General features: G+C 37.0%; 1 protein-coding gene across 2 annotated transcripts in view; it reads left to right on the plus strand.

Annotated features, from left to right (window-relative positions):
* Positions 1–16,976, plus strand: part of NBEAL1 (neurobeachin like 1) — a 220,591-nt gene that overhangs the window by 114,619 nt on the left and 88,996 nt on the right. For both annotated transcript variants that reach the window (XM_026454600.1, XM_026454601.1), the window contains 9 exons: positions 856–941; positions 6,758–6,847; positions 9,850–10,018; positions 10,458–10,591; positions 11,058–11,217; positions 11,325–11,427; positions 12,278–12,434; positions 14,840–14,998; positions 16,500–16,659. In XM_026454600.1, the coding sequence (XP_026310385.1) occupies positions 856–941; positions 6,758–6,847; positions 9,850–10,018; positions 10,458–10,591; positions 11,058–11,217; positions 11,325–11,427; positions 12,278–12,434; positions 14,840–14,998; positions 16,500–16,659 (1,218 nt within the window). The remainder of the gene's footprint in view (positions 1–855; positions 942–6,757; positions 6,848–9,849; positions 10,019–10,457; positions 10,592–11,057; positions 11,218–11,324; positions 11,428–12,277; positions 12,435–14,839; positions 14,999–16,499; positions 16,660–16,976) is intronic.

Genomic DNA, 16,976 nt, shown 5'->3' on the forward strand with positions numbered 1-16,976 from the left:
TTTTTTTTTTTTTTTTTTTTTTGAGACAGAGTTTTTCTCTTGTTGCCCAGGCTGGAGTGCAGTGGCACGACCTCGGCTCACTGCAGCCTCAGCCTTCTGGGTTCAGGCGATTCTCCACCTCAGCCTCCTGAGTGGCTGGGATTACAGGCGCCTGCCACCATGCCCAGCTAATTTTTTAGTATTTTTAGTAGATGTAGGGTTTTACCATGTTGGCCAGGCTGATCTCAAACTCCTGACCTCAGGTGATCCACCTGCCTCAGCCTCCCAAAGTGCTGGAATTACAGGCGTGTGCCATCATGTGTGGCCAGATAATAATTTTTGTTTGTTTTTGTTTCCGAGACAATATCTCACTCTGTTGCTGAGGCCAGAGTGCAGTGGCACAATCTCAGATCACTGCAACCTCTGACTCCCAGGCTTGAGTGATACTCTCACCTCCTGAGTAGCTGAGACTACAGGCACATGCCACCACCTCTGGCTCATTTTTTATATTTTTTTGTAGAGATGTTGTCTCGCCATGTTGCCCAGGCTGGTCTCAAACTCCTGAGCTCAAGTGATCGACCTGTCTCAGCCTCCCAAAGTGCTGGGATTACAGGCATAAGCCACTGTACCTGGCTGATAATAGTTTTTTAATACTATATAAAACAATTTTTCTGTAATGGAGATTGATTTATTCCCCAATTTTTATAGATTTTGGATAAACTGGAATATAAAAACAAAGTAAATTTTAGCTTAATGGGTTTCAGCTGTATTGTTTGACTAGCTCGAAGCAGCTTAATTTTAAATTTTATTCTGATAACAGAACCAAGGAGACCATATATATTCAATGGTGTGTATATGTGTGTAAATAATTTTCAGGTCCAAATTGTTTAAGCCCTTGGAAGTGTCAAGAGTCTGACATGGCCGACCTGCCTGGTAACATCCTTCTTTACTACACAGCAAAGGTCAGAGTAAATTTGTGAACTGTCCATTTAGTTATAACTATGTTGTGAACTGCAATTCCTTTTCTATTCCTTTTGTCATTTCATTGGATAATTAAAAGGAGGAGTCTGAATTGCCATCAAAATAATCATGAATTTTCAAAGGAAGGTGAGAAGCAGTAAAAAATAAGGTATATCTCCTCCACGAGGGTCCAAATATTATCATTATGTCATCCCTGTGGTACTAATGGCAATAGTTATAGTTGGAATTTGTACCGATGAATTGACTTTAGTAAGTGAAATTGTTTGTATTTGTATTCTCATAGTTTACTAGAAGGAGCGATGAAACAGAATTGTGCTCAGTTTTGTAAATGTGATATAGCCAAAAATTAAAAAAAAAGAGAGAGAAGAAGAAAAATGTTCACTTCGAAAGGAGAAAAAGGCCAGAAGGCACAGTGGCTCACACTTGTAATCGCAGCGCTTTGGGATGCCCAGGTGGATCGTTTGAGGCCAGGAGTTCCAGACAAGTCTGAGCAACATAGCGAGAGCCCCGTCTCTACAAAATGTATGAAAAATGCAAAAAAAAATAGCCAGGCTTAGTGGCATGCGCCTATAGTCCTAGCTACTTGGGAGGCAAAGGTGGGAAGATCCCTTGAGCCCAGGAATCCAAGGCTGCAGTGACCTGTGATTGCACCATTACACTCCAGCCTAGGCAACAGAGCAAGACCCTGTCTCAAAAAAAAAAAAAAAAAAAAGGGCCCAGCACAGTGGCTCATGCCTGTAATCCTGGCACTTTAGGAGGCTGAGGTGGGTGGATCACCTGAGGTCAGGAGTTCAAGACCAACCTGGCCAACATAGTGAAACCCTGTCTCTACTAAAAATACAAAAAATTAGCCAGGTGTGGTGGCAGGCGCCTATAGTCCCAGCTACTTGGGAGGGTGAGGTCTGAGAATTGATCGAACCCGGGAGTCGGAAATTGCAGTCAGCTGAGATCGCGCCACTACTCTCCAGCCTGGGTGACAGACTGAGACTCTATCTCAAAAAAAAAAGAAAAAGAAAAAGAAAGTAATAAATTATTATCATGCACCAGCTGGCTAAACTAGAAAAAAATACACAAAAATGTATAATCTCACAAAACCAAAACATTTTCTGAGTCCATGTAACATTTAGCATAATGGAAACAATGTTTTTACTACTTCTTTTCTTCCTCCTGATTCTTTTATCTCTCACAGTTCTTTTGTCTTTTTTCCCTCAGTCCTTGCTGACCTCAGCTGCTTTTATTAGATAAGTAAAAGGGAAAAGGACTTTTTTCTACCCCACCACCTGACATCGTTTTTTTGGAGACAGGTTCTCCAAAAAAGTGGTGGGATCATGGCTCACTGTGGTCTTGAACTCCTGAGCTTAAGCAGTCCTCGCACCCTCAGCCTCCTGAGTAGCTAGGACTACAGGCATGTGCCACCATGCTGAGCCTTGTTTTTTTTTTGTATTTTTTATAGAGACAGGGTGTTACTCTGTTGCCCAGGCTAGTCTTGAACTCGTGGGCTCAAGCAGTTCTTCCACCCCAGCCTCCCAAAGTGTTGGGATTACAGGAATGAGCCACCATGTCTGGCCATACTTTTAAATATTTATTTTTTGTATCTGACCTAATAAAATTTGCTTATTAGTTTTATTTTCTCCTTTCTTTTTGCTGTGATACATTTCAAACCTAGAGAGGAGTCAAAAGAATGGTAAAGTGATATCCTATATACTCTTCACCTAAATTAACCAATTACTAATGTTTTACTGTACTTGCTGACTTTGTCTCAAATCATTTGTGAAAACAAATTGACATAGCTATCAAGACATTTCATCCCTGTATATTTCTACATAATCATCTATCTACCTAAGAAAATGGCCCATAATTCATCTAATATATACTCTGTATTCAAATTTTTCCAAAAATATTTTTATAGCCTTTTAGAAATGAATCCTGGATCCAGTCAAAGTTTATGCATCGCATTGGTTATAATATCTCTTGAGTCTTATATTTTTATTTGCTTTGTATAACTTCTTTTCCCGAAGATACATGTTTGTTTACTATATCTTATGTTATTTCTTGGCAAGAATTGTATCTTACACCTATTTTCATTCTCTCTATATAGCATAGATAGCTAAGAAATAATTGCATATAATCCAAACAATATATTTAGTGGCAAGTTCTGGATGTGTGACGGCCAACTTTTTTTTTTTTTTTTTTTAAGATGGAGTCTTGCTCTCTCACCCAGGCTAGAGTGCAGTGGCGCAATCTTGGCTCACTGCAGCCTCTGCCTCCCAGGTTTAAGCAATTCACCGGCCTCAGCCTCCCGAGTAGCTGGGATTACAGGCACGTGCCACCACACCTGGCTAATTTTTGTATTTTTGGTAGATGGGGTTTCACCATGTTGGCCAGGCTGATCTTAAACTCTTCACCTGAAGTGATTCACCTGCCTTGGCCTCCCAAAGTGCTGGGATTATAGGTGTGAGCCACCGCACCCGGCCTGACTGGTCTTTTTGACATTATGGTCATCATATTCTTTTTAAAAAGTAACTTTGAATTTGTTAGCATTAAAGATTAAAGTTGGATTTTTTTTTTTTTTTTACCATTGAAAGTAAAAAATTCTATACTACCCAGAAAACAGCTATTGTCTTGTTTTTCCCCAAGAAACTTAATATGACTATTGATAAATACAATAAGATTACTGGAGGAATGTTTCCCCAAAACAGTGCTATGTCATGAGACAGGGACTCTATAGTTAAATAAATTTAGGGGACTCTTGGATTCTATTTTTTTTTAAGACAGGGTCTTACTCCCATTACCTAGGCAGGAGTGCAGTGGCACAATCATGACTCGTTGCAGCCTCATCCTCCATCCTCCTGGGCTCAAGTAATACTTCCACCCCATTTTTTGATTTTTTTCTAGGACAAGGTCTTACTATGTTGCCTAGGCTGGTGTTGAACTCCTGAGCTCAAGTGATCCAGCCACCTAGACCTTGCAAAGTGGTAGGATTACAGATGTGAGCCACCGCACATGGCCTGTTGCTTTTTTTTTTTTTTTTTTTTTTTGACCGCGTCTCGCTCTGTTGCCAGGCTAGAGTCCCGGCTCGGCTCACTGCAACCTCCGCTTCCTGGGTTCAAGCGATTCTCCTGCCTCAGCCTCCCAAGTAGCTGGGATTATAGGCACGCACCACCACACCTGGCTAATTTTTTGTGTTTTTAGTAGAGACGAGGTTTCACCATGTTGGCCAGGCTAGTCTCGAACTCCTGACCTCAGGTGATCCGCCTGCCTTGGACTCCCAAAGTGCTAGGATTACAGGTGTGAGCCACCGCACCCGGCCCTGTTGCATTCTTTATATCCATCTTGGAGGTTAATGATACATTTTTAAAATTCTGCTATAAAGAAACCAGTTTACTTTTGTTTTGTCCTACTGTTTCACCAGCTATTTGAGCATAGAGCATGTTTTGTTATTTTAACTTAGTTATTAACAAATGCTAGTTTGGGAAAAGCTGCTCCAGAGGATTTTAAAAATAGTCAACAGTTTTTTATTTTTTGTACTCATTTATCGGAGGTGTTTAGTCACCCATTTGCTTAAAACTTATTGAGTGTCTTCTTAGTGTCAAGAATTATGCTATACCCTTAGGATACAAAGATAAATAAAGTGTCTGTAAGAAGTTTACAATCTAAAGTAAAATAAATATTTTTTAAAAATAAGTTCAACATAACTTTATGAGCATTTGTTTTTCTTTTTAGCTACCATTTATGGGGTGTTAACAATATGTTAAGCACTATGCTAAGTGCTTCATGTGTATTGTTTCACTTAATCTTCACAAAAGCCCTGAGAGGTATATGGTATTATCTGTTATCTTTTCTAAGCTTTAGTTTTCTGAAGCACAGTAAGTAACTTGCTTAGACTCATAATTCTAGTGAATCCTGGAGTTAGAACCCAGCCTGTTTAATTTATATCCTTAACTAATAAGCAATATTTCTTTGTTGGAATAATGTACAAAATAATAGTGAGGGTGCAAATGAGGAGTGGTTTGTTTTTCCAGGAAGCTAGAAAATCATAAAGAAGATGGTTTCATTTGTGTTTTAGAAGACAAGGTTGAGGAGGGATGCATGGTAAATACCACTTAAAAAGGCATAAACTGTAAAACTGGGTTCTACATGTATTTGGGTATAGGGCACTGAGCAAGAGGAGATGAGACTAGAGAGCAAGGTCACATTATAGCAAACCTCCTATGTCAGAGTAAATAATTGGCAATGGATAGAATTTTAAGCAGAAGAGTAATATTATCAGGTCCACGTTTTAGAAATGGTCTTAAGCTGCAGCGTGACAGTTGGATTGGAGGGGTAGGATTCTAGAGGCAGTCATACCGTTAGGAGATTATTGTGTTAAAACAGGTCATAGATACACAGTTTTTAGTTACAGACTACAGTAGTAACTGGAGAAAGACGTGTGTCTCTGAGACAGATAACGTTTACGTTAAGTATTTGGTTTATTAAAGCAATTTTTCTCATTTGTTTAAAGAGGAAAGCAGTAGCTACATCATGTGCGCTAAAATTTGTAGGTTTACTTTCTTTTGGAATAGGGATTAGATTAGATTCAAGGATGCTTTATTACCTGAAAATTTGGATTGAATATAAAGTTAACATGCCTTTACAAATGGAGGTTAACAAATAACTTTGTTTCTAAAGTTGCAGACTAAGCTCTTACTCTGAATACAGCCAGAATTGTCTGGTAGCAACATGAGGGAAAATAGTATATTATTCCTGTAATTGTATTTTTATATCATGATTTTTTTTTTGTTCTGTGATTTATCTCTCATTTTAATCACACATTTTATGTGTATCTTGAAATTGTGCCTAGGGAAGTGCTAATGGAAATAAAACATTGAATTTTTTAAAAGCCAAAAATCTGTTTTCATGTGTTTGTTTAAAAGATGAAAATTTAAAAATATGACTGGCGAGGCCGGGCGCAGTGGCTCATGCCTGTAATCCCAGCACTTTGTGAGGCTGAGGTGGCGGATCACCTGAGGTCAGGAGTTCAAGACCAGCCTGGCCAACATGGTGAAACCCCATCTCTACTAAAAATACAAAATAAGCCGGGTATGGTGGCATACCCCTGTAATCTCAGCTGCTCGGGAGGCTGAGGCAGGAGAATTGCTTGAATCTGGGAGGCAGAGGTTGCATTGAGCCAAGATCACACCCCTGTACTCCAGCCTGGGCGACAAGAACGAGACTCTCCAAAAAAAAGAACCATGACTGGCGAAAAAGTTCTTGTTATAGCTCATCTGTCAGATGACAAGCAGCAGTGACCTACTTTTCTTAAGTGGGTGCTTTAGAATCTAATTCCTGAGTCTTTTTTTTTTTTTTTTAGACGGAGTCTCACTCTGTCACTGGGGCTGGAGTGCAGTGGCACCGTGTCAGCTAACTGCAACCTCTGTCTCCTGGGTTAAAGCAGTTCTCCTGCCTCAGCCTCCCAAGTCGCTGGGATTACAGGGGCCCACCACCACACCCGGCTAGTTTTTGTATTTTTAGTTGAGACGGGGTTTTACCATGTTAGCCAGGCTGGTCTCGAACTCCTGACCTCAGGTGATCCCCCCGCTTCGGCCTCCCAAAGTGCTGGGATTACAGGCATGAGCCACCATGCCCGGCCCTGATTCTTTCTTTTAAGAGAGAACAGCAATACTAAAATTCATATGATGGACATCTTATCTTTAACTATCCTATATTCCTTTTTATATTATGGTGAAATGTTCTATATGTGGTTAAATTTATGTTTTGTTCTAATTGGTTGTTTGCCATATTTTTCTTTTATTCTTAGGCCTGCAAAAATTCAATTTGTCTTGATTTATCTACTAATTGTTTACATGGAAGATTAACAGGAAACAAAGTAGTGAATTGGGACATTAAGGTAAATTAATAGTAAATGTTGGGCAACACATTATATGAGTTTACTGATACTCTTATTAAAGATTTTGTTTTTAAAGCACCCCCAGATTGATCTGAATAATAGATGTCAGTTAAAATGTTATGCAAACATACAATTTGAAGGACAAACAAATGCAAAGTTAAATGACTAATATAGTTGAATGACTTGGTTTGAAATGTAATTACCTTTGTAAGCTACAGCAGGTCTTTGAATAATGTCGTTCATTATAAAGTCAGTGAGAAAAAAATCAATTCCTGGCAGGGGCAACTGTCTGTGTGGAGTTTGCATGTTTTTGCCATGTCTGTATGAGTTCTCAAATCTTATTTTCCTTTTTCATTGACCTCATATTTATGTCACAGCTGGAACTTTCCTTCCATCTAGCGGCCTCTACTTAGTTTCCAAGACCAAACTGCTCCTACGGGTATCCCTAGCACTTTATTATTTCACTTACCATGGCAAATAGTAACTGCTTGGTTAATGCTCTAGTAGTCCATAAGAACTTTAAAGGAAGGGTCACTGCTTTTTTCTTTTTTTTTTTTTAACCAGTTCCTGGTACAGGGTTATGCAACAAGTAAGTGTTGACTGAGTGATTAAATTAGTAAAGGTTGTTTACGGTGAGAGAGGCTTAATTCTTAAATATAGTGTTTCCTTAAATGATATTTTAAATAGAAGTTATAACCTAAGTGAAATAAAAGAAATATAAAAGATAATTATAAGAAGACTTGCTGGTAAATCAGGGAAATAAAAGATAATTATAAGAGGACTTGCTGGTAAATCAGGAAAAAAAAAACTTTTCTAATCAGTTAACACCAACCAAATACATTTATTATTTTCAGTGAAACAGAAATCATTAAGATAATTTTGCCTGTGTAGAAATGAATCTGTCAATTAGTGTTAATTTCATGTTATTCATGGTATATAAAGCATTTTTCTCCTTAGTTTTGGTATAAGAACACTTGTTGTTCTTTTTTTTTTTTGAGGCAGAGTTTTGCTCTGTCACCCAGGGTAGAGTGCAGTGGTGCGATCTCGGCTCACTGCTACCTCTGCCTTCCAGGTTCAAGCGATTCTCCTGCCTCAGCCTCCCAAGTAGCTGGAATTACAGGCACCTGCCACCACGCCCAGCTAATTTTTATGTTTTTTAGTAGAGACAGGGTCTCATCAGTTGGCCAGGCTAGTCTTGGACTCCTGACCTCAGTTGATCCGCCCACCTTAGCCTCTCAAAGTGCTGGGATTACAGGCGTAAGCCACCATGCCCAGCCAGAGCACTTTTTTTAAATCTGTTACCATGGTAAGATTTATGACGTGATTGACAATTCATAAGTTAACTTTTGCTTCACTTGTAAGACTGATTTTACAAAGCTGATTCCATGTGGTATTTTATATATAGAAATCTGTTTATATGTGCCATATGTACCTAAAAATCAAAGCAGTTTTTTTGTGGCCTGAGTTACGGCTATGTGTATTATTAACTAGTTAGACTTTTGGTTGACGTGGAAATCAAAAAGCAACAGAATTTCAAAGAGAAAGATGTATTTTTATACTGTAGCCAAATGAAAGATCAAAAATGTTAAATGAAATGACAACTAGTAAAATAATGTTTGCCTTCCAAAAAGTTCATTTACTTACTTATAAAAAAAGCTCTTTAAAATTGATATGACAAACGGTCAAAACAAAGTAGAAGATATGTGTGAGCCACAGTGGCTCACACCTGTAATCCCAGTACTTTGGGAGGCCATGGCGGGCAAACTGCTTGAGCCCAAAAGTTTGAGACCAGCCTGGGCAACATGGTAAAACTTTGTACAAAAAATACATACCTTAGCTGGGTGTGGTGGTACATGCCTGTAATCTCAGCTACTTGGAAGGCTGAGGTGAGAGGAGCACTTGAGCCTGGGAAGTGGAGAGTGCAGTGAACTGTGATCAGTCCAGTGCATTCCAGCTGAGTGACAGAACGAAACCCTGTCTCAAAAACAAACAAGAAAAACTCAACAAAGTAGCAGATATGTAGGATGAATAAGTCCAGAGATCTAATGTAAAACCTGTAGTTACATAGAGGACTATAGTTAATAAAATTACATTTTTTTAGGGAGTTTTGTTAAATAAGTAGATTTTAGCTGCTCTTGTCACAAAGTAACTATGTGAGATGATAGAAGTGTTAATCTGCTTCAGTATAGTAACCATTTTATTATCTATGTGTATCCTACAACATTATGTTGTAAACTCAAATATACACAATAAAATTTATTTCTAAGAAAACAAAGAATATGAAAAGGTTGTTTGAAGACTTAAGTTATATCCAAATGGCAATTCAGAACACTTTAATAATTAATAATAAGAGCAAACCTTGTATGGTATCGACTGTATGTCAGACACTGCACCTTTTGTATGTTAGCTTACTTAATCCTTGCAGTACTTTATGAAGTAGGTGTTATTATTATCCCCATTTTACAGATGAAGAAACTGAGGCCAGTGATATTAGCAACTTATCAAAAGATATAGAAAATATTTTATTAACCCAAAATATCCAAACTTTGAACTTCGGCTGAAATACCCTCTCTACCTTTTTGTAAACTAAAAGTTGAGGAGTCAGTCATATTCCTACCACCAGGTGCATTTTTTTTTTCATTATTTTTTCTCTTGTTTATTATGCCTATTTGCCTAGTGACAGTTGTTTTTCCATTGTTGGAGTTACATTATAAAGTCCACTTATGGGGCTGTTTTATTTGCCTATGTTCAAAATCCCTAAACTTTGGAAAACAAAGATGGAGTAAAAATGGTCTGGCCTGATTTCTCTTGAGTATTGATTATGGTGACCCTTGAAGATGCCCTGTAAAGCATCTTCCTACCCAGAACTTTCTTCAGCTTATGTTATCCTACACATTGCTTAAAGGTTTATCTAGCAAATTATAACTTCATACATGTGAAGATATTAAATGACAAAATTGTCCTTGTTTTATAAGATTTAAACATTATAATTTTCCCTTTAGGATATCATAAACTGCATAGGCGGGTTAAATGTACTCTTTCCTTTGTTGGAACAAATCAGCCACTTTAGTGAAGTACAGATTCCTGAAGAAAAGAATGAAAGCACCGTTCCTGAATCAGTAACACCTGTTGAAGGAGATTGGCTCGTATTGACTTCCACAAAGGCCTCAGGTATTAGGATGAAATTAACACAAAATAGTCATTAAGAAATTTGAAAATTAATTGAGAAATAGATGAAAATGTTTTACTGTCATTCGGAAGAAACTTAACCATTTGTAGCTGTAGCAGCTGTTTCTACTTTTACTAATATCATTCAGAAAGTTTATAATATTTTCATCAGAAAACTGCAGATTAATCTCCAGTATCCTTAGTTTATACTCTTAGTGGAAATATGACCACATTGTTAAATTTGTGGTAGAGAAAATATGTGCACATAAATATACAATATTGCAGTTGCTGCTTTTTCTGATACTATTGTACAATAGAGCGTTGGAAGCTGACTGCTGAACCAGATTTCTACTTTGTATAACAGTGTGCATTAAGATATAGAAAATGTGATATAAAAATGATTAGAGTAATTATGATAATTAATATATTCCTGATTCCACAGAGTCAAGACTAGAGAGAAACCTAGTTGCAACATTTATCTTGATTGTGAAACATTTTATTCAGAGACATCCTATCAATCAGGACAATCTTATTCACTCCCATGGAGTTGCAACTCTTGGTGCTTTACTTCAGAAGGTGAGCCAGTCTAACATTGTGTTGATGTAGCTAATGATTGTGATTTGCAGTTGATATTGGGATTTTTTTCTTCCTAATCAATATATTTTTAAAGATTATTACAACCTGAGTTTTATTAATGGATCTAATTTGTTTCACAGGCAACTTTTAAAAACTTGTATGGAATCATCTTATATAAGAAATGCTTATTTTATGTAATAGTGTATGATCTTTGATGTATACAACCTTGTTTGATAGCTTTGGTATTTGGGATATTGAGAAATATAAGACTATTTTAGGAATATGACAGTAGGAGGATATACTGTGGTGTAATAGCAGAAAAACCAATACTTAAGTTTTTGTTTTTCTAATGTGAGTTTTTCTATTTGTATGCTTAGTAGATGTTCTGAATTAATAATTTAAAATTATAGCTTAATGACAGTTATTTAAACTGAACTATATGAAACCCTCTTCTGTTTGATTTCAGGTGCCAAGCACCTTGATGGATGTTAATGTATTGATGGCAGTTCAGTTACTAATTGAACAAGTATCATTAGAAAAAAATATGCAGCTCCTGCAACAAATGTATCAGTATTTACTCTTTGACTTTCGTATTTGGAACCGTGGAGATTTTCCCTTTCGAATTGGTGAGAGCAGGCTTTCAAATAAAAACTTTATAGTTATTTTAGAAATTTATAACTACCTATTGACTTTGTTTTAGCTGAATTACTTACCATTGAACTTTCTGTTTTAGGTCACATACAGTATCTTTCAACCATCATTAAAGACAGCAGAAGAGTTTTCCGAAAGAAGTATGGTGTGCAGTTTCTCCTAGATACACTTAGGATTTATTATGGGTATGATGCCCTTGTTCCTTCTCACTTTGATATATTGTTTTCTGTCTGCTACTTGATGGAATGTGTAGACGTTAGACTTTCTCTTTACCAGCGATTCTAGTATGTTTTAACTGGAGAGAGGTAGGATAGAGTGGAGGTTAAAATGAACAGTGGATCGCTACACAGGATTTGAATCTGGCTTTCATTAATTGTGCAACTGTAGGCAAATTACTCAACTTCTCTGTGCTTGAGTTTCTTCATTTTTGATAGGAGGTAAGAAAACTGTTACTGCCTTTGGTTGTTTTAAGGATTAAATTAATTAGTTAATAATGTAAAGCACTTAAACTATGTCTGCTATGCAGTGGGTGTTGTATTCACATAAGCTATTTTATTCATTGAAACTCTTAACTCAGAAGATTTTCCTTAAAAAGAAAAGCAAGCCAGAGTTACCATGAATCTCAGAACTACATGGAAATATTTTTTTAACACTATGAATTCTTTTATATAGAAAATATAGAAATGTAAAAATTAGGCTGGGCACGGTGGCTCACACCTGTAATCCCAGCACTTTGGGAGGCCGAGGCGGGCAGATCGTAAGGTCAAGAGTTTGAGACCAGCCTCGCCAACGTGGTGCAACCCTGTCTCTACTAAAAATACAAAAATTAGCCAGGTGTGGTGGCATGTGCCTGTAATGCCAGCTACTTAGGAGGCTGAGGCAGGAGAATTGCTTGAACCCAGAAGGTGGAGGTTACAGTGAGCCAAGATCACGCCACTGCACTCCAGTCTGGGGCAACAGAGTGAGACTCCATCTCAAAAAGAAGGAAATGTAAAAATTAAAATTTCAATTTTTATACCTTGTTTTCTCTTTCAGGAATGGTTGTAAATATAATGAACTATCTCTAGATGATATTCGAACAATAAGGACTTCTTTGTATGGACTAATTAAATATTTTCTGTGCAAAGGTGGATCTCATGAAGAGATACAAAGTATTATGGGGTACATAGCTGCTACTAATGAAGAAGAACAGGTATTATGCCTAAGATAAATCTACTTTTCCTTAAACATTTGAGTTGCTACATCATTTTCTGAACGTATGTATGTGTCTAGTTAAATATTTTGTGGGTAAAATATGTGTAGTGTCACGTGCAATATTATGCACTTAAGTACATTTTATCTTTTTTTTTTTTTTTTTTTTTAAGATGGAGTCTCGCTCTGTCAGCCAGGCTGGAGTGCAGTGGCACGATCTCAACTCACTGCAACCTCCATCTCCCAGAAGGAGAAGTGATTCTCCCGTGTCAGCCCCCTGAGTAGCTGACATTACAGGTGTGCACCACCACACTGAGCTAATTTTTTGCTTTTTTTTTTTCAGTAGAGACGGGGTTTCACCATATTGGTCGGGCTGATCTTGAACTCCTGACCTGAAATGGTCCACCCACCTAGGCCTCCCAAAGTGCTGGGATTACAGGCATGAGCCACCACGCCAGGCCAGAAGTAAATTTTATCTACTAACTGAATTTTTCATAAAATAGATGACAGTGTAATTTAATATTCTAGTTAGCTAGAAAATTTAAAATATGGAAATGGTTGCTTTGGCAATTCTGAAGCCTGTTTTCATAGTCCACATGATGTATGTTTACCTGTCATCAAAGTTATCATCAAAGTTACTGGGTAGATTTATTTCTTTTTTTGTTTTTGTTTTCATTTTTGTTTTTGTTTTGAGACAATCTTGCTCTGTCACCAGCCTAGAGTGCAGTGACACGATCTTGGCTCACTGCAACCTCCGCCTCCTGGGTTCAAGCAATTCTCCTGCGTCAGCCTCCCAAGTAGCTGGGACTGCAGGCATGCACCACCACATCCAGCTAATTTTTGTATTTTTACTAGAGACAGGGTTTCACCATGTTAGCCAGGATGGTTTCGATCTCTTGACCTCGTGATCTGCCCTCCTCGGCCTCCCAACATGGTGGGATTACAGGCATGAGCCACCGTGCCCAGCCATTAGTGGGTAGACTTCTAACATAACCTAGGTTCATAAAATGTTATGTAAAGAGTAAATTATAAATATGTGTTTGGTTTTACGTACATTATCCCATTTAATCCTCAGAACTACCCTTTAAGTCAGTGGTTCTCATTGTTTGGCCCCTAACCAACTTTACCTGAGAACTTGTTAGAAATGCAGATATACTGCTGATTCAGCTGCTGAACCAAGCCCTCCAGATTATTCTCGTGCACATGGTAAAATTTGAGAACCACTGCTATGACATAATACAGACCAGGAATTACTCTTTGCATGTATGCTTTTGGAAATTTATATTCAGGGAGATTATGTGACTTAAAAAATCACACAACTGATAAACCTGAAACTGGAACCTAAATGGTAAAAAACATTTTAGTGCCATTTTTGTGCTCTTCTGGTATAACCTCCTCAATACCACAAATTTAAGTAGATTTATGTTGACTAGGCTATTTTGTCCTGTATATGTAATATTTATTGTGTACTCAGTGGTTACATGACTTCATTATCGGCATTAGATGAGTTAATGCAGGCTATTTTCCTGTAAGGTTGGACCACTTCAAAAGCTTCCCATTATTCCCATCTTATTTCATGATAGCTATATCTATGATTCATTGCCAACAATTTTTTTTGGTTATTTCAGTTAAAGAGTTATTTGTTGAGGACTTACTGTTTACACACAATAATATTAGACATTACAGGTAATATAATGATGAATTATTATTCTTTTAAGCTAATAGGGGCAGGGGTCAATAAGAGTAGTTTACAAATAACTATAAACAAAGAAGAGTATGATAATATCGATAAGAGAGATACAAAGTTCTATGAGGTTTTCCTAAGAGGGTGTTATATGTTGCAAAGACCAGGAAAGACTTTATGGAGGAGATGTCTTTTCATATGGATAAAGCAGGAGAGATATGGTTCCAACAGGTAAATTTGAATAGTGAAAGGATATACTAAAGGAAATTGAATAAGGCAAAGATATGTCTTGTTCAAAAGATATCAGAGGCCAGGTGCAGTGAGCTGGGTGGATCGCTTGAGCCCAGGAGTTTGAGACTAGCCTGAGCAACATGACAAAACCCCATTTCTACCAAAAATACAGAAAATCCGCTAGACATGGTGGTGCACACCTGTAGTACCAGCTACCTGGGAGGCTGAGGTGGGAGAATCACAAGCCTGGGAAGTCGAGGCTGCAGCAAGCTGTGATCACGCCACTGCACTCCAGCCTGGACGACAGAGGGAGATTCTGTCTCAAAAGAATTAAAAAAAAAAAAAAGACATCGTTATCAGATATGGTGAAGTTAAGATAAAACATTAAAGTATATAGGATTTAATTAAATAACTATTTTGTGGCTTATGACCTTATTTGTGCTTGTATATATGAATACGGTGGTTTGTTTTGTGTTGTTTAATTTTAAAAGCTCTTTGGAATTTTGGATGTGCTCTTCAGTCTCCTACGTACCAGCCCAACTAGAGGTCAGCTTTTCTTACTGCTTTTTGAACCAGGAAATGCTGACATACTGTATGCATTGCTCTTAAATCAGAAGTACTCTGACAGACTAAGAGAAATCATTTTTAAGGTACAAACATTTCTTAAACATCTTTGTATTTTGGGGCATTTGTGGGTATATGAATTTTCTTACAATATATCCATTCTGTGACTATAAATTATTTTTATATCTATTTCTCTAAGATATTCAACTTATTTTTATATATAGTTTTCATGTTTCAGTAGTTTGCATGTTAGAAAACTAATTGTATTATAATCTGAAAATCATCTCAGTGGAATATTCACTTTGTCATACCATCCTCAATATAAAACCTCTCATCTTCTTGACTTGGTGGGTCTATGTGGCAATTCAGAACATTTCAACAGCTAATAATAATAGCGAACTTTATGTAGCAACCACTGTATGTCAGGCACTAAGTACTTTTCATATACTGGCTTACTTAATCTTGCAATAACTTTATGAAGTGGGTATTATTACTATTATCATTTTACAGATGAAGAAACTAAGTCCAGAGAGATCAGTAACTTATAAAATATATAGATGAGTTGCTTCACAAATGTTTACTTATCCTTGAAAATTATTTTAATTTTAATAACTGTTACTTAAGTGGATTATTAGATTGATCCAGAGGTGTATTGACACACATTTATTCTTGCAAACTACATGGTTTGTTTCCATCTAAGCCTTTCTCATTAAGAAACAAAATTTTAAATGATTTCTCTTTAATTTGCCATGTAATTAAACTAGAGTCTTAAGCATACCGATTATTCAAATACAGATGCATTTCAGTCCAGTTTATTTTTTTAAATTTGCTTATTTTTTTGAGATGGAGTCTCGCTGTGTCACCTAGGCTGGAGTGCAGTGGTATAATCTTGGCTCACTGCAACCTCCAGCTTCCAGGTACAAGCAATTCTCCTGCCTCAGTCTCCCAAGTAGCTGGGATTATAGGCACGCATCACCACACCTGGCTAATTTTTGTATTTTTAGTAGAGATGGGGTTTCACTATGTTGGCCAGGCTGGTCTCGAACTCCTGACCTCAGGTAATCCACCTGCCTCGGTCTCCCAAAGTGCTGGGATTATAGGCATGAGCCACTGTACCTGGCCCAGTTCATTCTTAAATCCATTTTTACATTATGGTGTAATACAGAGTGCTCCTCCCTATTAAATTCATTTATGCCTAGTGTTCCATTATTGGAACACTAAGTATATGGGAGTTATTTATATCCCACTTCTCAAGGTCATCACCAAGGTCTGGTTTTTCACACGTCTGCAATTCAAAAAATTGCACCCTCCGGCATAAATGGGTTAGTGCTGGGATTTTTATAATTAAGGAATAAAATGATGCTCCAAAAACAAAGTATAGCAATATTTTATTCAGTAAGTTAATAGCATTATTTTATTCTCTAAGTTAATATTGCTATACGTTAATAGCAATACTTATTAACATTAAATATTAATGCTAATAAATACTAACATTAATATTTAATAAGTTAACATTGTTAATATTAACTTAAATGACAAATTATTCTTAGTTTTCTATATTGAGAATATATTACTTGTTGTGACCAGATTATGGAACAAATGTTGAAATGCACGAATGTTTATGAGCGTAGTAAACAACATATTCGACTCAGAGAAGTTGGCTACTCAGGACTGGGACTCCTTCTTAATGAAGCACTTATTAATACTTCTCTTATTAAAAACCTCACCCATCAAATCATAAATACAGGTATGAATAAGGCTGATAAAGCTAACATATTTAAGAAATGTTTTTTCCTGTAAGTTTTTTTCATACCTTTCTCAGACTACTTTTAAAATTATCTGTTATTTGATTCAGCAGGGCCTTCCTTGGATACCATGTCTTATGTAGTGTTATTGTTTTTGTCTTCCTAGGGCATAGTACAGTTCCTTACCCAGTAAATGTTTATTGACTGAGTGATTAAGTTAATAAGTGAGTCCACAGAACAAGAAAAGGACAGTACAGAAAATAAGTACAAATGATTGTTTTTTCTTTAAGGAGCTTTGTTGTTTCTTTTGTTTGCTCTG

Source organism: Piliocolobus tephrosceles, chromosome 11, assembly GCF_002776525.5.
Source record: "Piliocolobus tephrosceles isolate RC106 chromosome 11, ASM277652v3, whole genome shotgun sequence".
NCBI lineage: Eukaryota > Metazoa > Chordata > Mammalia > Primates > Cercopithecidae > Piliocolobus > Piliocolobus tephrosceles.